Source organism: Diceros bicornis, chromosome 5 (genome assembly GCF_020826845.1).
Source record: "Diceros bicornis minor isolate mBicDic1 chromosome 5, mDicBic1.mat.cur, whole genome shotgun sequence".
NCBI classification, from domain to species: domain Eukaryota; kingdom Metazoa; phylum Chordata; class Mammalia; order Perissodactyla; family Rhinocerotidae; genus Diceros; species Diceros bicornis.
In genome coordinates this window covers 81,440,346-81,462,616 of record NC_080744.1, presented here as the reverse complement: position 1 = coordinate 81,462,616, position 22,271 = coordinate 81,440,346, and the positions used below count along the sequence as shown (strand labels likewise).

The following is a 22,271-nucleotide window of genomic DNA, read 5'->3' as shown; positions in this document are numbered from 1 at the left end:
ACTCTCGGGCACCAAGCGTCTATCACCCACACATATCCATATGTGATAACAAAGCCAGGCAGGGCCAGAGGAGTCTGGATATTGTCAAGCTTTTCCCTGAAAGATCCCAATTTGGGACTAGCCTGGACTTCACAGGGAAAAAAATCCACTAGGGTTGAAATGGGTGGCCACGGGGATTATCTCAGAAGTTGTCTTTGTGTCTGTGTCTTCCTGCCTTTCTCCTTTTTAGTCCATCTTTCCTTCACTCGCCAAAACCTTGCCACCTATGCCCTCAGCCAGGCATTGGGAAGCAGAGAGAACAAAGATCCACCGCCCTTCTGGGGTGAGCGGGGCCCCAGGTTTGGAGGCAGGTTTCTGGTCCAACTGAGGAAGGGACGACAGTTTCTCTCCCCGTGACCCCTGGAATTTACAATTTTTCAAACGTTTTTTCTTTTTTTTGTGAGGAAGATCAGCCCTGAGCTAACATCCATGCCAATCCTCCTCTTTTTGCTAAGGAAGACTGGCCCCAGGCTAACATCTGTGCCCATCTTCCTCCACTTTATATGGGACACCGCCACAGCATGGCCTGACAAGTGGTGCCGCGGTGTGCGCCCGGGATCCGAACCTGGGCCGTCAACAGCAGAGCGCGCGCACTTAACCACTACGCCACAGGGCAGGCTCCCTTTATTTTCTGTGAGGAAGATCGGTCCTGAGCTAACACCTGCCAATCCTCCTCTTTTTTTGCTGAGGAAGACTGGCCCTGGGCTAACACCCATGCCCATCTTCCTCCACTTTATATGGGACGCTGTCACAGCAAGGCTTGACAAGCAGTGCATCAGTGCGTGCCTGGAATCCGAACCGGCAAACCCTGGGCCACCGTAGCGGAGCGCACGCACCTAACTGCTTGTGCCACCGGGCCAGCCCCAGATCTTTTTAATATTTCCTGAAACTGTGCATTAGAGATGGGTGTCAACTTCAAAAGTTGCAGGGACCCTGAAGCATCAAGAGCCACACAACTCCTGGAAAGCGGTTTCTCTTTTCCTAGTAAATAAGAGGGCCCCTCAGTAGACCCTGGTGAATGGATTCTGTTCACTCCTACAGAGGTGCTAGTCAACGGAGGCCAAACAAGGAAAAGTAAAAGTCAGAGGAAAGACCTGGTTTTCCTTTCTATGTCAAATGCATGGCAATCCTGATACCCATCTACCTGCTCAGGGCGCTGGGAGCTGCCGCCACCTCTAGCTCTTGGTGGGCAAACCTGCTGGGAACACAGCTGAGGGAGCTTGGCCGCAACAATGACGAGAGCATGCGTCCGTGGCTGATGGGGAGGGCTCCCTGGGGCTCTCTCAGGACAGGCTCAGACAGAACAGGGTCATCAGGAAATATGGCACATGTGGCATAATTGAGGGTGGCGTCACCTGAGCCATGCCCCTCTAGGCACTGGAAATACGCGGCCTCTTAACCCCTAACCCAAGCCGGGCTGCTGCACCACATCGGGAGGATGCCCATGCTGACGGCAAACTGGGGCAGAGTCATCTCTGTTATGCCAGGCGGGGAAGTGCTCCCTTGAGAGGGCCCAGCTACAGGAGGGCTCCCAGCTCAGGCATATATAATGCGGGTGGAAGGTGAGCTTCCATCCTCCCTCCCTCCTTTTTCTTTTTGTCTTCTTAAATGACATTTATCATCATTCCAATGAATCAGACATTCAACATCGGGATGCATTTGGGGATTATATTCCAGTGGGTGGAGTGGTCCCCAAAAGCCAGGCATATTTACCTCTCCGCGTACTACCCATGAAGGAATCTCTGCTTAGTTCTGCTATATCTTTTGCAGCTAAACAGAGCACAGCTTGCCCAAAAACCATATGTTCATATACATCTTCCAGTCTCACCTTAGCATTCCACCTGCTCTTCCCTTGGTCATGACGTCTCAAGTTACTTTAAGACTTTTGAGATTATTATGTTGCCACTCTTCTTTCAGCCACCTCAACTCCCAGCTGACCTGCAGGTGGGCTTCATGCTCAGTCACTGCTGAGGGAGGGAGGGGTGCCTGGCTGCAGGAGGCAGCACCACCCATGGTGCCTTCTTGAGAAAATCCACTCCCCCAGGCCACTGCCCCACCCCAAACCCCTCTGGGGAGAGGGAGCCTCCCCTCCAAAGCCCCGCCAAAGACACAAGGAAAACACGTCACCTGGCACCTGCCATGCACGCAGAGGTCAGTCTCGTAGGGCCCGCAGGGCGTGCCATCCAGGACCCTGTCGGCCACCAGCAGTGGGGACTCCTTCCCAAGGGGCGAGCAGTAGAGCTCACATGGCTTATCTGAGGAGGGAAAGAGGGGTGGATGTTGACATGGGAAGGGGTGTGTGGGCCATGGAGGGCACAGGTACACGTGGGTGATGGGCCAGCCCAAGGGACCAGGGTTGGAATGGCGTAAAGGTCACAGGAACCTGGCACCCGTTCCTCAGAGACGCTTACCCGCCTCTTGGAACACTCGACACAGCAAATAGAGAAAGACTCTCAGACTCAGGCGAATGACACACAGTGAGAGCTCTATGGGCTTTTCTTCACCTTGTTCTTTTTATCCTTTGCAAAGACACAGTATCCCCTTTTTCTTAAGGCATTAAAAACACCAGGCTGAACAAACATTTTGCTGTGTGCTACGCTCTAAGTAAGCTGAATATGTATCAAGGGTGAGCCTGGGGCCTGCTCCTGTCATGGGGGTGGGAGAGCAGAGAAAGTGAACAAGAATGCCTAGGGGGAAGGGAGCGGATCCCATGGGTGTCTCCAAACCAGAGGCTTTTACTAAAAGCTTTAGTGCTCCCCCAGCTGCTAGATAAAAACTGCAGGGCTGACATATGTGGCAAGAAGGCCCTGGAAGAAATTGAGCAGGAGTAAGGTACAGAACACAGGGGCCTCTAGGACAATCTATAAGAGCCATGTCACCAGGCAGGATAGAAATTCTGGTTTCTGCTGCTCTTGGAACCAAGTGAGCTCCCAGAACATGCCAACTCTCATGCCTTTGCCTAGGCGGTTCCTTCTGCCTGGAAATCCCTTCCTGCACTTAGCTTTCTGGAAGATTCCTATTACCCTAGAAGCTTTCAATCCAGAACTCTGTCTATTCATGCCATCTCTGACTTGGAATCTCTATCTGCACTTTGCACACACCTCTATTAAAGCCATTATCTTATTGTCTTATAATTGTTTGACCAACTCCCATATACAAGAGGATTTCCTATAAGATGGGTCCCATTGCCAAAGGAGTTTAAAAAGGATGGATTCTAATTACTTTTAGGTTGAAGAACTGATGGGACTGGGAGCCTCTGGAGGACAACAGACTGAGCTTTCATCTCTTGTCCCCAGGCCAGGCCTGGCTCACAGAAGGTCTTGGTAAATATTTTCATCTTTCCATATAAACTTTAGAATCAGTTTGTCAATATCCCCAAAATAACTTGCTGAGATTTTGATTGGACTGCACCGAATCTACAGATCAAGTTGGGAAGAAGTGATATCTTGACAATATTGATTCTTCCTATCCATGAACATGGAACAGCTTCCTATTAATTCTTTTATTTCATTCATCAGAGTTTAACAGTTTTCCTCACATAGATCTTGTACACATTTTGTTAGGTTTATACGTATTTCATTTCTTGAGGTGCTAATGTAAACGGTATTATGTTTTTAATTTCAAACTTCACTTGCTCCTTGCTGGTATAAAGGAAAGTGACTGACTTTTGTAAATTTACATTATATCCTGCAACCTTGCTATAATCACTTACTAGTTCCAGGAGCGTTTTTTTGTCGATTCTTTCAGATTTTCCATATAGATGATCATGTCATCTGCCAACGAAGATAGTTTTACTGCTTCCTTCTCGATCTGTATACCTTCTATTTCCTTTTCTTGTCTTGTTGCATTAGCTAGGACCTCCAGTGTGATATTGAAAAGGAGTGATGAAAGGGGACTTACTTGCCTTATTCTTGATCTTAATGGGAAAGCTTCAAGCTTCTTTTGGAATAAATGAATGGATTTTGTTTTTCTGTGTGTAACTGAAAAAGAAGAATGCACTCTTTTCTCTCTTTCAGTCATCTAGTTCTAGTGATGTTTATGTGATTATTTTGCAAAGGAACCTCCAGAGAGAGAAACACCAACACCTTTGTGCTGCCTCTGCCAGGCCCTTTGTCTTCACCACAAGCCTTCCCCAGTGGGTCCTTCTGGTGGTTTCAGGTGAGCAATAGCAGGGGTAGAGAAAGGCTTCTGGAGCTGACTTGGCCTCAGAAGACCTTGGAATCGCAGCTAGAGAGTTCTTGTCAAAGCAGATGTGCTATCTCACCCAGGCTCTGGGGTTTTCATGATTGGACGACATTCACTAAACCGTCACTGTGTTCAGCAGCTTTCCCTAGCTCCTCTATCCTGGAGCTCTGCTGATCAACATGCCCAGTGAGAATTCTTGTCTTAGAAACTAGAAAGAAGCTACAGGTGTATAGTGGAAATGTTCAACTTGACTGTTCCAGTTAGTTGTGGGAGAAAAACAACTGCTATGAAGAGTAGCTTCCCAGGTAAGCAAAGTAACAATGCTTCAACATTCACTCATTCAACAAACATGGATTGAGCCCCTCCCTCACACAAGGCACTCTTTGGGCACTGCTGGGGAAAGAAAGATATGTAATCCATGTTTTTCAAGGCCCTGGTGATCTCATGGACAAGTACACAGCAAACCCCAGATGAAGCAGACTGTGAAAAGCCCCATGAGATGGGTCTTATCTGAGTTGTCAGAGGACAGGGCATAAACTTGGAGGAGTGACCTATTTCCCCAGCTGGCAGGCTGGGAGTTGTCCCTCCATTTAGATGGAATGACCCAAAGAGGTGGCCAGTGGAAGGAGAACTATGGGAAACTGAAATGTAAATTAAGATCAGGTCCTGGGAGGCTCATGTGACAAAATTTTTGAGGTGCCCTTTGGGAGCCTGAGGTTTCCTGTGAGCATCTTGGGGAGCCACTGGGATAGACACAGCACCACAGCCCCCAGTCTGAATGGATGGGTGTATCTTCTCCACAAACTGGGCTTCCTCTAATGTTTCACTGTAAGAAATGATCCCTTGGCCAAGCAGTTTGGAAACTATGGATTTTAATTACCTTTAAAGTGAAGTGCTGCCTCAACTTGGAGTAACTGAGCTTTGAGGTGATTCGTTCAATAGCAGTAATAATGATGATGGTGGTGATGACGATAAAATCACAAATAACATTTATTATCTACTATGTGTCAGGCAGCATGCTAAAGTGTCTATGCATTTCAGGTGGGTGCTGTCATCAGTCCGTCTTACAGATGAACACATGAGGCTCAGAGAAAGTGCATGGCTGCCCAGAGTCCCTCGGCTGGCAGGGCCAGACCCCAGCCTCTTCACTCCATTCTGGCTTTACTTTCCACTATCTTTCCAGTCTGGGGGCCAAAAATACCAAGGGGAAAAACAGTGTTACTGAAAACAAACCACTAGTTTCATGGATGTTTCTGGCTTCAGAGTGTACACTCTGATTTGAGCAGAAATGGAAATGGAATTTGGGTACAAAAGTAGAGGCTCTTTTGAGGTTAAGTTAGAAAAACCAGACCTGGAAGGGATGAAGATTGTTTATCTGGGCTCTTTGGTGTGAACATCAGGGAAGTGGAGACTCTCCAAAGCAGGGTGGACCAAGCTCAGATGGAGGGATCCTGGCCATGACCTCAAGCAAGAAGGTACACTCAACTCCACCTGCACTCGCCTCACCCACCTGCAGACACTGTCTGTTACGGCCTGGGCAGTCTGGGGACACCGAGGCTCTAGAACAGGGTCCAGAGGTAACATTTCCTTCCTCTGCTCAGCTGGAGCTCCTTCCTTTTGTCCATCTCCTTTTCTGAGGACTCTGCTCAGAATTCAGGGCACCCCCCACCTCTAGGAAGGTACAGTACTATCTCTCAGAGGGACTCAGGATAACCTTTATAAAACTTGAGGAGGCTCAGAGCGCCTCAAAATTCTCTGAATATTCCCCTTCATGCTGCCTTGGGTGGGCAATTAACCTCCTGATAAATAACACGAGGTGCTGGGATTCAGCTCTGGGCACATTGTCAACACTCTCACATCCTTAGTGGTATAGAAGGAGATCAAATCTTCTTACAAGTTATACAACCACACACTCCAAAGAAAAGCTTGGAGCATCCCTCTTGCATGGCTGATGTGTGCGGAGATGAAATTCTGATTGAGACTGGACTGAGACCCAATGGGGTGGGTCCCAACTCCTCACTGGCTCACCTGTTGTCAGGACTGACACTTGGATGGGAAAGCCACAGACAGGGCGGAGGAGACAGGTTCAGGGGCTTGAGAACCACACGATCACATCTGCTTGGTAGAGGCCTGGAGGATTCCCCCTGGCACTCCATGGTGAAGACACTTGTGGTTCTTGGAGCTCTTGCCGTTTTTTCTCTCCCAGTGGTTACAAGGTCTTACTAAGGTGGAGACATCATTAATTTTGAGGCCATCACCAAACCCTGCCAGGCCCTCTGTGGGGAACACATGCTGAAGAGGCTGCCCAGTCCCCTGTCCTCAAAGCAGCCCACCATGACCTCACAGCCAGGCTTCAGTTGATTGGACCAGCAATGGCCACCTGACTGTAGCTGGACCAATCAGTCTCTCTCCTGGGAAATTAGCACTGAAATTCAGATACAGAGAGGTTGTATCTGTTTATGATTTGTGAATCCCAAAGAAGCCTACACTCTTGCATCTACAATTCAGAAATCCAAAAAGCTCTGAAAACCTGCAAGCATTTTCTCACACTTGTACAAACACATCTAGCAGCAAAACCAGCCTTGACTGACACGAGGCCGCTGGTAGTGTTCAGCACCCCACTTAGAGACTGTTCACGGGTTACCTGGTAGAGATGTCCATGTGTGTGACTGTGGGGTGCTTCCCTGGACCTCACTAAGTAATATATGGTTGATGCACTGTTGTTACTTCTTTAACACCTAAAATGCTCTGAACTCTGTACCACATCTGGCCCCAAAGGATTTGGATAAGGGATGAGGACTTACATGAAAGGTGCTGAGGGCTGCCCATCAGCCTGCATGTGGAGAAGTTGTGAGAAAGCCAGTCTGCAGTAGGGGCAGGAAGGAATGACCCACAAACACAAGCTGTGGTGGACATGGAGAGAAGGTCCTGACATCTTCAGAGACCATGGCCTCAGACCTTCAATCTGGCTCTTGGGACCTGTGAGACACCCTGTATCTTTGCAACAACTTCTCTTTTTTTCATTAAGCAACTCCAGCCGGCTTGGCCAAGCTGGAGTCAGAGAACTCTAACCATCATACCCTCTGTCCCCGGGAGGCTCAGACCGGGATGGAGTTCTGCCATGCCGGGGAGGAGCTGGGAATGCATTTCCATGTCCAGACACGGTCTTTGCCAAGCCCTCTGACACTTCAGTGGGCACATGGCCTGCTGGCCTGGGCAGGGAGGACTGAACTCTTGACGGTTTCTACTTAAATGAGATTCTACGGGGAAGGCAGAAATGGGGTGGGTTTGGCAATGGGCCATCTCAATGGGTTTCTGTCTAAAGGCTTTTCCACTTAGAAATATTTTCTAAGGCGAGTCTTTGTCTTCTTTTGGAGGTGGTATGGATTTGTGGTCCTGAGTCCTCCTTTGGAAAATCTACCTCTGCAAGAATTCCTTTTTTTCCAATAAGAGAAAAAAGAAAAAATATAGCTTCCCCTTTCTTGAACTGTGCGTCACTCGCCAAAGAATTCCGCAGCGATAGCAATGCTATGAATAGGGCAGTCATAATGGGCTTCAGAAGAGCCCGGAGCCCAACCACAGGAATCGTTCCTATCACGGCTGAGCTAGAATTGTGCCTTTTATAAGCTGAGTTTTGAGAGGAACGCTTATAATCTGTATTCTCCCCCTGCCCTCTGAATTGGCCGTTTATTATTTTGTTTTTATCCCTGTGAAATGCTCCTTTAAAAAATGCTGGCTTCTGTTTATATTTGAGAGGGAAATGAAACCAAATACTCAAGAAGTCACGACAATTCCACCCCAGACGAGGATGTGTCAAGCTACCCTTGCAATGCCCTGAGCTTGGGGTCTCTCCTTCAAAGGCAAAAATGCTTGCTGCCTGTTAACTGTCCTTATCAAACAGGGCTGCACTTTTCAGATCAAAGGCAGTGGCACTCTGGCTACAATTATTTATGGCTTTGGCAGAAAGAAACAAAAAGCAAGTGGGTGGAAACACATTCTGGACCCAATGAGCTTCCCCAAATAGCTGCACTGTGAGGCTTCCTGGAGGGGGGATCTGGGCAGACATCAGTCTCAGCCACTGTGATGATAAGGGAACCGAGGAGCTCAGCGATCCAAAAGTGGTTAGAAGTAAAATAGAAGTTTAATCTGGACTTGGAGAAATCTGTGGAAAAACAGATATTTAAGTGGGATTTCTGTATTGAATAAATGAGGCAGGAGAACTGAAAACTGAAGCAGGAGACCAAGGAAAGAATAACAACTCCGTGCACATAGTTGAGTGGTAATGAGAAGGGGCGAGTCTGTCCTAGACCTGACCTCTTCTTGCTCCAGAGAAGTGGGAGAGGAGACGACAGACAGAGGACCTAAAGCGTCTTTATCTAGCAGTCTGGGGTGGCTGCAGGTCTGGAAATGAGGCTGCATCTCATCTGAACTGGCCACTGCGCTGGAAACACGGCAGCTCCTGCTGGTGCTATCTCCCTCTTGATTAGGGGTCTGAGTGTGCCCGAGACATCTGGAAGCCTCCAGCGTCAGATGAATGTCCCTGCAGAGAGCGGTAAGGGTCGTGTGTGAGCCCTGCCTCCAGCTGCACGTCTTCCTTTTGGGGGGGGGGGTCTCCTCTCTCTTTTGTTAGCAGGGAAAGCTGAGGGTGTGAAGGCTGCACGTCTTTTGAAGTCTGCTGGTGAGGTGACAGTACAGCTACAATCACACAGGTCCCAAAGGTGGTATTCTTTTTACAAAAGGAAAATGTCTGGGGAACGCCCCAATGCTTTAAAATAAGCCCACACCTGAGTGGGTTGGTATTATCTGCAATGATTTAGAACATCCCGCGTCACTTTACAAGTCAGTTCAAAGCTGATGGGTCAGGTTGTTGGGTTAAAAGCTGCGGGTCTGAGGCCATTACTCCCTGTGATGCCTGGGCCTACCCCCACACAGCTATGCACACTTAAGCTTGTAAAAGCAGACTGCAGAATGTAGATTTCAGAGGTTCTGCAGATCACAGGGAAGAAATCCAAGACCTGGCATAGGAAACTCATTCTCCTGCAAAAGACTTTAGAGGTGGTGTAAAAATCAGGCCCAGTGCTTTAGTTCTTATTAAAGCTCCCTCACTCGGCACTCAAATCATGCTTTCTGTCTTACTTGAGTATTGGAAGCCAGATGATAGCTGATTATTTTCTGAGTCAGTTCCTCTGGAACTGGGGTCAGCTCCCTTCCTGCTTTTCATCAGCTGCAGGAGCTTAGACATGTCACGTAACCTGTAACCTCTCATCTTCTGCATGGCTTGTTTTGCATATTAAATAAGATGATGTATGGAGAGCTAACTTATGCCTGGCACATGGTATGCTCGATAAATGGGACTATATTGTCATCATTATAACACAGTTTTGTTTCTGAAGATGAACAGAATTTTAAGTGTAAAAACCCCTGAAGTAGGCCCTAGGGGTTCCTTATCAACGATAAACAGACATCACAAATCCTACAGACATGATACACCACTTATAATTTTATCAGCCACTGAAAATGCTTGTAATGGCCCAATGGGCAGTCTCTTGATTTGGGAGAAAGCTCTTGGAAAGAAAATGTGACCTGTGCTTATTATCATTTTCACCAAATTATAAACTGTCCTCAAAACTTTTTCCCAAACACTGCAGTCAAGGAGTAAAAGCCAACCGAAAATGAACCAAGGAAAAAAATGCAATAAAGCATCAACATTGGAAAGCGACACACAAACCCACTGTCCTGTTCCTGCAGAGCCTCGTTCTCCTCAAAGTTGGCCCTGGACCCCTGAGCACGTGGCATTAGAAGGCAGGCTGCCAGCACACCTGCCTTGCTACAAATGGGGGTGCAGGAGGAATCTGGTCTGCTGCCTGCCTCACAGCTGCTTTTTGGAAATCTCACAGAGCTGGGTCATCCAAGTTCAACCCCACTGCTCAAGAAGTGGGTCCTTGGCTGACTTGGGCAGGAGGACTGGGGCATCCTGTTGGGTGGACTGCAGGGGTGGAGGTGCCCTGTGGGTTTTCTTAGGAGGTGTTTACGTTCTTGGGGAGGAGGGGAGGAGGCCACTGTGAAAGAATGCTCCATATGCCTTTACCATCAACCACCACTGCTGTCAGTAGGCCCTTCTTCTTGCTGCTCAGCCGGTCATGTGTCTGGCACTGCTGGTCCCGGAAGCTGGGCAGGCCCTTGGGGCAGGGCAGGTTTTCGCAGACCGCATGCTCCACGCTGGCGCCCAGGCAGTGCGTGCCTCCAGGCCCAGGGCTAGAAGGAACAGAATGGTCCGCATTAACCAGACGGTGCTGTGGAAATAGCAGGGGTGCTCAGTTTTTGCCTCTCTTGCCAGGAGGGGGAGGGGCCAGGCAAGGTTTCCAAAGCAACCCCCATTTGCTCTTACACACCATATCTCAGCAATCCCAGCCCCATGCTGACGGCATGTTTAAGTGAGCCGTCAGGAACACATATCCAAGAACTGTAAATCAAGGTCATCTGGAAATAGAATACAGTGAGTATCAGCTCAACAAGACCCACAAATTGTGTCTTCCATCTGAACTTAAAACTTGGCCATGAGTACCATAGAAAACCCCAAGGGGAATTTTTGGTGTGTGTGGGTTTTTTTTCTGGTCTTCTATAAAATGAAGAGCTTTAAATGGCTCCTAGGTACACTCTGGAGGTCGCTAAGTTTCAAGATGTGTACATAAAGAGCTCTAATTTACTTTATGATGAAAAGAATCAGAATGATTAATTCACTTGTTCATGGGCTTTGGATAAAGACCAGTCAGACACCGGCTCTGCAACCTTTATCTGGGCAAGCGTGAGAGCACACATGGTCAATGACACTGTCTTGGGTTCTAGATGCTCTGTGCTTAGGCTGGGGTTTTAAGCAGTTCTGGAGACCCAGCTGTGTTCTCTGGCCAAGTCCACGTGTATGAGGGGCATCGAGGAGGAGTAGCAGGACACTGGCCTGGCTGGCTGAAGGGTGCCTCGGGGTGTTCTTGTAGGACTCTGACCTGGGCAACCACAATGGTTCCTTCGTCTCCATGATGCCAAGATTATCAATATGGAGTGAGATTATTTCCCCCTGCACTTTTTATTGAAATTCAGCATATAAGAGATAAGAACACAAATCACAACTATCCTGCTCAATGAATTTTCACAAATTGTACACGCCTGTTGCCAGGATGACATTTTTGACACATTAACCATTTCATTTTAAGTACTTCTTTTTCTCCCTTTGCCATTTCTCACGTTCAGACAGTGAAGCCATCCTGCATCATCACCTTAGGTGAGAGATGAGACAGCAGAAGGTGGTAGAAGTCTTTAGGCTTTTGTGTCACAAAAGTCTACACCAGGGGTCCACGAACTTTCTGCAAGGGGCCAGACAGTGAATATTTTTGGCTTTGTTGGCCATGCAGTTTCTGTTGCAACTACTCAACTCTGCCAATTAGCACAAAAGCAGCCAGAGACAATGTATAAACAAAGGGGTATGGCTGTGTGCCAATAAAATTTTATTTATAAAACCAAGTGAGTGGTGGGCCAGATTTGGTTTGCTAGCTCCTGGTCTACATAAATGTGTTGGAGAAAACATCTGGAGTAGGAGGAAAAGTTCCTCTTGCACCTCTCTGTCCACCAAATACACACTAGACACCTCCTTCACCTGGGAGTGGAGGCAGTCTTGAGAGATTATATACACTCGTGGCCCCAGAGAGGGGCCCTGAGTTTTGATCTCCAAGTTAGGAAATAGCAAAACCTCTCTATGGGTTTTATTGGTTTACAGGTTTTATGGGATCTGAGAACAGAGGGACCTTTTGTTCTTTTTCCTGCCCAGAGCACCAGGGAGGCAGCTGAACCTCAGAGAAATGATTGCATGGCATATTTAGGTAAATGAAGCCTCAGACAGCCTCCCCAAGAGCCCTGGGCCCAAGTGCCAAGTGTGGACAGATGAATGGATTCCTGTTCCACAAAACATGGTATGGAAGGAGCAGAGAGGGGTTGACCCTGAAGAGCCATGTGGACCAGCAGGAGGGACACCTTCTCTGCAGCAGGCGAGTTACGAAAGCTGGGACCAGAGAAGGGGTGAGGCAGAAGATGCTGCATGGTGAGAAGCTATGTGTTGAATTGTGTTCTTTCTAAAATTCACATGCTGAAGCCCTAATCTCAGTGCTGCAGAACGTGACCTTATTTGGAAATAGGTTCACTGCAGATGTAATTCGCTAAGATGAGGTCGTACTGGAGCACGATGAGCCCCTAATCCAACACGACTAGTGTTGTTATAAAAAGAGGAAATCTGGAGACAGACACACACAGGGAGAACGCCATGTTAAGATGAAGACAGAGAGCGGGGTGATACTTCTACATTCTATAAAATGCCAAAGATTGCCAGCCAACCACCAGAAGTTAGAGGAGAGGCATGGAACCAGTTCTCCCTCATAGCCCCCAGAAGGAACCAACCCTTCCAACACCTTGATCTCAGACTTCTAGCCTCCAGAACTGGGAGAGAATAAATTTCTGTTGTTTATGCCAATAACCAGTTAGAGGTAGTTTGTTATGGCAGCTCTAGGAGACAAATACACCAGACGTCTCAAGGACCAGATGCATCCTCACTGAACTTAGATGCAGACTCAGGGAAAATGGGGCAGAAACTCCTGAAGTGATTAGGAATCCAACACGGACTAGAATGGAGTTCAAAAATACAAATTAGGTTGGTTTCTAGAAAAACAAAGGAAGCTATGTTTCCTACAAACCTTAGGGTGTGGACTGAGATTTGTGCAGGTCATGTAATTAACCTCCTGCATTGTCATCAAGCTTTATTTGAGCTTCCATTGCATCTATCTCCATCTGACTGACCCTTATATACCAACTATCTTTATGCCTCACAGGAGGTGGGTGGAGAGGAGATTAGACATGATAGAAGAGAACTCCTGGATCCAGCAGAAAGTAGGCCTGGCAGAGGGCAGCCCGTGGATACTACATGTGCCTCAGGATGCTTCCCCCTGAACTTTTCTTATTCTATTTCTTCTCTCTGTCCAACCTTCTCCTATAGGCAAGTATTCCTAGCTCACTGCCCCATCTTCCCTATCTCCCACCCCTAACTCTCTGCCCATCCGTTAGGCCACCTCCACCCTGCAGCCTATTTTCTTTTCCTACCTGGAGTCTCTCCTGACTCTGCTTCGTCTCTGCTATGCTGCTTATCATCAACCTTGTGAAATGGTGAGCTGGGTTCCTGTCTTCCTCCTATTCTTCTGAAGCCTCCAGCAGAGAACCTTGCACAGGCTGATCTCTAATAAACAGAATTTAGACTGAATTGAACTATATTATCAGAATTTATCTTAAAATGACCAAAAGAGAGAGGGGTATCAGAGAAGATAGTGGAGGAAGGAAGCACCAGGAATCCACCTCTCCACCTAGACAACAAATGTATTGGCAAAGCCTATTAAAAGTAACTATTTTGAAACTCTGGAGTTTACTTGAAAGCTTGCAGCTTCCAGGAGAAAGCTTGGCTGATAACTTGTGGTTAAATTTTGGTCAGTTTCAATCTTTAGTGTGGTAGGGGCTATCTGTCCTCCACATCCTAGCCCCATGGGGTTGGGGTTCTGGGTTCTAATTGCTCAGTGCTGCTGGGTTCTGGGTTCTCATTGCTCAGTGCTGCTTTTAATTTCTGAGGTGCAGGCACAGAGCCTGGCCACTTGTTGCAACCCCTACCAGCTTAAGTTGCTTCCTGGGAATTTCAATGAGTAATACATTTTTTTCCCTTTTTTTCCCCTTTTGGGAGCCAGATATTTAAGGATTAAGTCATTCAAAAGCAACTGTACATAGGATTCAAATGTCCAGTTTTCAACAACAAAAAAAAAGTCACAAGGCATACAAAGAAACAGGAAACTATGGCCCATTCAAAGGAACAAAATACACCGACAGAAACTGTGCCCAAGGAAGCCCAAATGTTGGGCTTACTAGACAAAGACTTCAGAACAACTGTCTTAAAAGATGCTCAAAGTGCTAAAGGAAGACATAGACAAAGACAGGAAAATGATGCATGAAATAAATGAGAATATCAATAAAGAGATAGAAATTATAAAAAGGAAACAAAAATAAATTCTGGAGTTGAAAAGTACAGTAACGGAAATGAAAAACTCACCAGGTGGGCTCAAAAGCAGATTTGAGCAGGCAGAAGAAAGAATCAGCAAATCCAAATATGGGACAACTGAAATGACTGAGTCTGGGGAGTGGGGAAAAAAAAAAAGGAATGAAGAAAAGTGAACAGAGGGGATCTATGGGAAACCACTAAGAGGACCAACATCTGAATTATGAGAGTCTCAAAAGGAGAAGAGAGAAAGGAGCAGAGAGATTATTTGAAGAAATAATGAATGAAAATTTCCCAAATTTGAAGAAAGACATGAATCTACAAATCCAAGTAGCTCAACAAAGTCCAAGTAGGATAAATTCATTGAGAGACATTATAATTAAACTGTCAAAAGACAAAGAGAGAATCTTGAAAGCAGCAAGAGAGAAGCAACACATCACATACAAGAGATCCTCAATAAATTATGAGCCTATTTGTCATCAGAAACCTTGGAGGCCAGAAGGTAATTCGTTGATACATTCAAAATTCTCAAAGAAAAAAAATCTATCTACTCAGAATCCTATATCCAGCAAAACTGTCATTCAAAAATGAGGGAAGAATTAGGACATTCCCAGATAAGCAAAAGTTGGAGAAGTTTTTTACTACCAAACCTGCCCTACAAGAAATGCTAAAGGGAGTCCTTCAAGTTCAAATGAAAGGACACTAGACGGCAACTTGAAGCCGTATGAAGAATTAAAGGTCTCCAGTCAAGCAGGCATGATGCTAAGCTTTGTCAGTACAAGGTACTAGAGAGACACTAGATGAGGAACAGGCTTTTCTCTCTGGTTCTGGTATGTGATTTCTCTCAGCAGCCTCTTGTGGTGCCTGTGACACACGCCACCTCCTTGTAAGCAGCATCCCTCTCAGATGGCAGCTTCTAAGGACACCAATACTTTGGGAAAATTCCCGACCTGGTCTCCGATGCAGTTGGATAGCTTTCCTTGACATCCCTAAGTGTGACTCTCCATACAGTTCCACCAGCACAGCACCTCTTCAAACTTCTCCCTCATTCAGCAGGCCCTGGTTGCACCCTCTCCAACAAAGCCCAAGGAATTTCAGCCCCGGGTGTGTGTGTGAGGAGCACACCCTTGTCCATATTTGTCCCTTCTTTGGTTGCTCTACCTCAGACCTAAGACAGTGGCTGATTCCTATATCTGCTCTTCCTGTGTTCTTTAGAGTTCTCTTTACCTCTTAGCAGCTAATTCCCCATTACTCCAGTCACCTGTTATAGCTAATGATTTTTTACATTCAACTATCCCTGTTCAAAAACAGAAAGAGAAAGAGTTGATTTTTTTCAGTTTTCTTTTGGGTCACTATTTTGAACAACATGGGAAAACGGGAGAAGGAATCCACGAGCGGTGTGATTTGCTATCCAAATCATCCCAGTGTCATATGTTGGTCCATGGTAGGACCTGCACTCAGCCCACTCATTTTTCATGACTGTGTCTGTAATACAGCAGCTCTGATAGTTACTGTGACACCAGAGAGGGCCTCCTAGATATACACTGGTGCTGAGACAACAGAGAGAGGCCCTCTACCCATGCTATAAAGAAGACAGAGGAGAATCTTTGTGGGGGAAGGTGTATCTAATGGGGAGGTCCACAAATGGCTTACTAACAGAGATTCTGTAGGAGAACCTGAAGGGGATCAACTTTACTAAGGAACTCAGGCCAGATGAGTGGCTCAAGCTTGAGTTGTACGGACACGGAGGCCTTCTGGAGATGCTGAGCTGGTGGAACAGCCAGGAGAGATCACCCTCCCAAAGTCTGAGGAGCAGAGGGCTGGAGTGCTCATTGTGGGAAGTTCCTCTGAGCCATGCACTGTAAATAAAAACATGTCGAGGAAGACTAAAACAACAGAAACCAGGCTTGACATAGTTAAACCAAAGGGTTATAGAATAGAGTTGTCCATTTCTGAGAGCTAGAAGTAGGTCTGCGTCTTTCACTCAGCCCTTCCCACGTGGGCTGGAAGGCACTGACAGGTCTGCCAGGCTCCACGGGACAGGCTCCAAGGACCCACGAGGACTCATAGAAATGAAAGGGGAGGTGTCAGCAAGGTGAAATCTCATCCTGAAATGAGGTATGGTCACCTGAGGACACTGGTGAGAAGCTGTAAGGACAGGGGCACTTTCACATAAACAGCGGTCAAGGGCTAATATGCCCAGAAGGCTTATACTCTGCCTGCTCTTTAGAACCATTGCTTCATTAAGTCTGCACAAAGAATCAGAAGGGGTTCCTGACTGCATCCTTCAGATGAGGAAACTGAAGCTCCAGTAAGCTAAATAACTGCTCAGTGGGTAAGTCAGAGGCAGAAATAAGAAGTATGACCCACAAGAGTAGCAGGAGCAGCTGGGAAGGGGGTGCCCATCAGCTATGTGTGGCTTGAAAGGGCAGCCTGACCCACTGATACATTTGGGTGTGATGGATTTTTCAAGATGCTTCCCCAATATCAATCCTCACTTTTTATTTGTACTCTGTTAGGACTTTCTAAACACGAATAAAGTAGGAGTTTAGATACAAAACCAAATGACTTGAACAGGCACTTCACAAGAAAGGATGGCAAATACAGAGACAAACAGATGCTCAGCCTCATTACTTATGAAGGAAATGCAAATAAAAACCTCAGCAAGATACCACTACCCACCCACCAGAATGGCCCAATCGGAAAAGACTGACAACAGCGAGCGTTGGTGAGGCTGGGGAAGCAAGTGGAAGCTCACTGCTGTTCAGGGCAGTGGAGATGGTACGGCCGCTCTGCTAGACCACGTCCTCATTCGGTCACACACATGCACACTAGGAGCCAGCAACTCCCGCCTGCTGCCCCAACAGGCACCTGCATGCGTGCTTAACACACGTGCTCTACTGTGATGAGCAGTACTGAGCTCAAGCCACACTGTAGGACAGATGCACTTTTCTGTATGTTCTACCTTAATAAAGATGTTTAAAAAATAAGGAAAAGAATAAGGTAGAGAGGCTTTGGTGAGAAACTGGATGTGTGGAGAAAAAGTTGAGCTCCTCCCCATCTCTTGCAGGGCAAAACTGCCTGCGGCCAGGGCGGGGTGCGAAGTGCCATGGGCAGACCCCAGGGCAGAGCAGGGAAGCAGCAAAGGTTCGCTGAGATGAACAGGATCACACAGCAGCAGATCTGTCCCTTTCCTTGGAAGCGGATGGATATGCAGAATCGAGGTGGGAGGAAGAGAAAGATGCTAGCTGAGTGGCACTTTTTATTTTTTTGCTCTGCTCTATTCAATGAAAACAGATTGGAAGATGAAGCCACAACAGTGGTTCAGATCTGCTCACCATCCAGAGACACAGCGAGCTCAGCGGGGAGCCGGCAGTTCTGCCTCCTGCCCAAGCACCAGGAGCTGCAATGAGCCAGCAGCAGGGCAAGGCCTCAGGATTTCAGAAGTGGTGTAGGGCTGCTAACCCTACACCCCTCAGGACAGCAGATGTCCCAGTTTTCAGGCCTCTTCTGAAAGGTATCCAAACTTAGGCTCAAGTGTAGAAGACCTGGATTTTTAAAAACCATCCAAGTGAAAACCACGTCACTGGCATATTGAAAGCACACAGATGGAGGTTTCACTATAGAAGAAAAAGGAATTACAGGCCTGTAACTTCACTCCCCCCATCCTCCCATCAGGTCTTAGGAAGCTACCTGCTTTTCCTTGCGAAGCACATGGGGTGACTCTGTGTGTTGACCCAGATGCCCTCCCGGTTCTATGCTCCCCTCGCCTTCCCGTCCTTCTCATGCTCTGACAGACCTGGCTTTTCACACAAGAACATCTGAGCCTTTTCTCCCCACCCTACTCCCGGTCCTCTCCCAAACACAAGCACCCTGATGGGGCACCACAATTCGAATTACAGGTGAACTTTCTGCCTTGCAGTATTTTGGTGAAAACTCCCACCGACAGTGACACAAATTATAGCAGGAAAGGACCAGCCTAGGAAGCTGGACTAAAAACAGGAATGGTCCCCAAGGCCTTGATGTCAGCCGGCAAGAAATAAAAATTCCAATAGCTCTAAAGACCAAGACGAGAAAAAAAAGGGGGGACTCTCTTGCCAGTATTTTTGGACAGTGAATAAACCAGCTGCAGAAGGCGGGACATGGGCCAGGAATATAAAGCAAAGGGGGTGGGGAGAGGGTGGTGGGAGCATTCCAAGTCCAAGAATGTACGTAGCAGTGTGATTTGGACATCCTTGGGAAATCTCAAGACAGAGAGCCTGGTGATTTAAGGAGTGAGCCGGGGAGAGGACGCTGTTTTGGTCAGAGCTTGGCTCCAGGGCCTCGATCAGCTGTGCTTTGTAACAATCACCACATCAGGCCATTCTGCAAAAGCAGGCTGACAGCCGCTGCCTGGACTTCATAAAACACTGTCTGCATCCTGCATCTCCCCGGGAAGTCCCCAGGACTGCTCCTAAACCACCCAGCCAAGGCTGGCCCTTCTCTTGCCATTCACCTGGGTGGCTCCAGGAAGGTGAGAAACCTTGTAGAAAACTACAAGGGAAAAAGTCTGTCGTTTCTCTTCAGAACAGGAAATAGAGCTACACCGTTATTGTGAAAGCTTGGACAGACTACCAAGGCGTAAATATCATAGGAGCAAAAACATATTTTTTCTCTCACTTGGGAGGAACAAGGCCGAGTTACGTTCTGGAGCTTGTTCTTGAGAGGGCGCTGAGCACGCCTAGCTGTGAGCTACAACCTCGCTGGGGCAGGGTGGGCAGGGGCGAAGATGGGCCTCACGTGCAGGGGACCTGGAGCCCATCCTCTGGCTATTCACAGCCTTTGGGCCTCAGTGAGGGGAGATGGTACAAAGGAAGGGGCCTACTTGGTGATCAACTTTCTTGGCATAATAATTTACAATAACCTTTGTGTTTCAGGAGGAAAAAACAATATTAGGTGTGTGTTTTGGGGCACTGGAAGAGCACAGAGATTGCTTTTTCTCAGCAAGCATGCACCCAGGCAGGAAGGCAGGCAGCACATGCTATGGAGGGCTGCTCTGTTGTAGGCATGGAAGGTAGAATGGTACCCAAACAGGGGCGGCCTTCATGGAGCTCAAAGGGCCAGTGGGGAGGACAAAGTAAAAACAAGTAAGCAAACACATAAGAGTAATTACAAATTGTTATAATACCTGCAACGTTAAAAAAGGGTGCTGAGACAGAGTGTAAAGCAGGCACCCGGCCTCACGCAAGGTGGTCAGGGCAGGAGGCCTCTCTGAGGGGAAGACATTTACCTTGAGACCCAAAGAAGGGAAAAGGCAAGTTGGAGAGAGAGAAAGGAGGCCTGAGGAAGGCTTGGAGGTTGGAGCATTGTTTCTGGGAACAGAAAGGAGGCTCCGAGGCTATAGTAGGTTGAATGGTGGCCCCTTCCCCCACAAAGATAAGCCCACCCAGAACCTGCGAATGTGACCTTAATTGGAAAAAGGGTCTTGGTAGATATAATAAAGGATCTCTTAATTACGAGATGAGACCATCCTGGATTAGGGTGGGCCCTAAATTCAATGATAAGTGTCCTGAGAAGGAAAGAGAAAGTGAGAAGACTCACTAAGAAGAGGACCATGTAAAGACGGAGGCAGAGGTTTGCGTGATAAATCTACAAGGCAAAGAATGCTAAAGGATGCCACGGTCACCAGAAGCCAGGGGAGAGGCATGGAATGGATTCTCCTTTCGAGTTTTGAGAAAAAATCAATCCTGCCAACACCTTGATTTCGGACTTCCGGTTTCCGGAACCGTGAGAAGATAAATTTCTGTTGTTTTAAGACATCAAGTTGTGGTAATTTATTATGGCAGCCACTGGGAACTAACACAGAGGCCATGGTCAGGAGTATGGATTTTATTCTAAGTGCAACAGGAAATGACCAAAGGGCCAAAGCAGGAAGAGATATAACTGGATTTATGCTTAATTGGATCTCTCGGGCTTTGCAGGGAGAATGGATTTGGGTGGGGAGGGAACAAGAGGGGCAGGGAAACCAGTGCCGAAGGTCTGAGAGGACAATGGAGCCTGGCTGCCGGGTTCCAAACCTGCCGCCACTGCCTAGCTGTGTGACCTTGACCTCTCTATGATTCAGTTTTTAATCTGTACAATGAGGATAAAAAGAATACCTCTCCTGTATGGCAGCATTAAATGACTTAACTACGTGTAAATGCCCAGAAGGGAACCTGGCACATGGTGGGGGCCCACTGCCTTCACTGTTGTTCTCACGATCAGACGTGCAGGAGGAAGAAAGGGGAGAAGAGGACATGGACTCAGGGGCTTTGGACTTGAGCAATGCAACAGAGAGTGGTGCTATTTACTGAGAGGGGGAGGGGGGCTGGGAGGAGAAATCACAGTTTAGGAAGAGTCAGGTTTGAGGCGTCCTGGAGAAAACCAAGGGCAGACGGCAGGACTATGCCCCTTGAGGGAGGGCAGGGATTTTATCTGTTTTTGCTTATTATAAGCCTACACCTAGCAGAGTCCTTGGGCCAGAGTTAGGGCCCTGTCAAGGTTTACTGAAGGCATCATGTTGGAAAGGCATCACTGAGAAGGGCACAGGGGTGGGAAAGAGCAAGAACACTGGCATTCTCTTTCTGGTACTTCTACCATTGCCCCACCCCACGGAGTATTGTCGGATGATGGAGATTGGGCATGAAGACTTCCCTCTCAGGGATGTGTCAGTACCCATAACAATCCAGCATGCTGAGACCCATAAACTCCTCAGCTGCCTATGTGCAGCAGTCCTACAAATTCCCCCATTCCTCAATGATAAGACATAGGAAGACGGGCAAGGAGAGAGAAAGTTCATGACCACCACCGAGGGGGCACCTGATAAAGTAGAGGAATGAAAGAAGATTTTTACAACTTAGAACAGGCTCTCCTTAGGGCCGCTGGGCCTGGGGGGATGGGATGAGGCCAGCACATGAAATCCCACAGCAGGCCAGGGAGGGTATGTTAACGTGGTTCTCTGAACTATGGGGTCTTTAGGAGCCTCCCATCACAAAATGCCCCTGTGATGTCCCAGAGCAACCACGGGTGGGCGGGGGAGAAAGCAGCTAGGATGGAGACAGCAGAGTCATGGGGAGACGCCAGCACCCTCTAATGGGGGAAACTGAGGCCCAGAGAAGAGAAGGGTCTTCCTTGAGGTCACATGACCAATAACCAACCAAATGAGGCCCAAACCTCAGGGCCAGATTCCAAACCCAGAGCTCTCGTCTCAGGGCCAGAGGTGGAAGTATTTTAATTTCATCACTGAGCAATGTAAAAGCTGAAACCACTCTCTACTAATTTCTCACCATTTAGCTAACTAGGTTTTCTAACCTAACCACCTGTGACGGTTAATTTTATGTGTCAACTTGACTGCCCACAGGATGCCCAGATTATACATTTTTTCTGGGTGTGTCTGTGTGTTTCTGGATGAGATTAGCATTTGAATCAGTGGACTCAGTAAACTAGACTGCCCTCACCATGTGGGTGGGCACCATCCAATCCACTGAGGGCCCGAATAGAACAAAAGGAGGAAGAAGGAGGAATTCATCCTCCCCTCGAATCCCCCACTCCCCACCCTGTCCCAGCTTCACTGTTTGAGCTGAGCTGGGACATCTCTCATCTTCTCCTGCCCTTGGACTGGGATTTACACCATCAGCTCCCCTGGTTCTCAGGCCTTCAGACTTGGACTGAATTATATCACCAGCTTTCCTGGGTCTCCAGCTTGCAGAGAGCAGACTGTGGGATTTCTCAGTCTCCAAAATTGTATGAGCCAATTCCTTATAATCAATCATATATATATATATATCTCCGATTGGTTCTGTTTCTCTGGAGAATCCTCCATCTATGCTTTTAATTAAGAAGTCATTCCTAAAAGATTAAATACCTACCTACTATGTATCAGGCACTCTGCTGGGTGCTAGTCGGAAAAGTTTTCATAAGACAAATACATGGTACCCATTCTTATAGCACTACTGGA

General features: G+C 47.5%; 1 protein-coding gene across 10 annotated transcripts in view; it reads right to left on the bottom strand.

The window, feature by feature from the left end:
- Window positions 1–22,271, bottom strand: part of ADAMTS17 (ADAM metallopeptidase with thrombospondin type 1 motif 17) — a 420,881-nt gene that overhangs the window by 109,897 nt on the left and 288,713 nt on the right. For all 10 annotated transcript variants that reach the window (XM_058542337.1, XM_058542333.1, XM_058542327.1 and 7 more), the window contains 2 exons: window positions 10,313–10,479; window positions 2,167–2,294 (listed from right to left, as the gene is read on the bottom strand). In XM_058542337.1, the coding sequence (XP_058398320.1) occupies window positions 2,167–2,294; window positions 10,313–10,479 (295 nt within the window). The remainder of the gene's footprint in view (window positions 1–2,166; window positions 2,295–10,312; window positions 10,480–22,271) is intronic.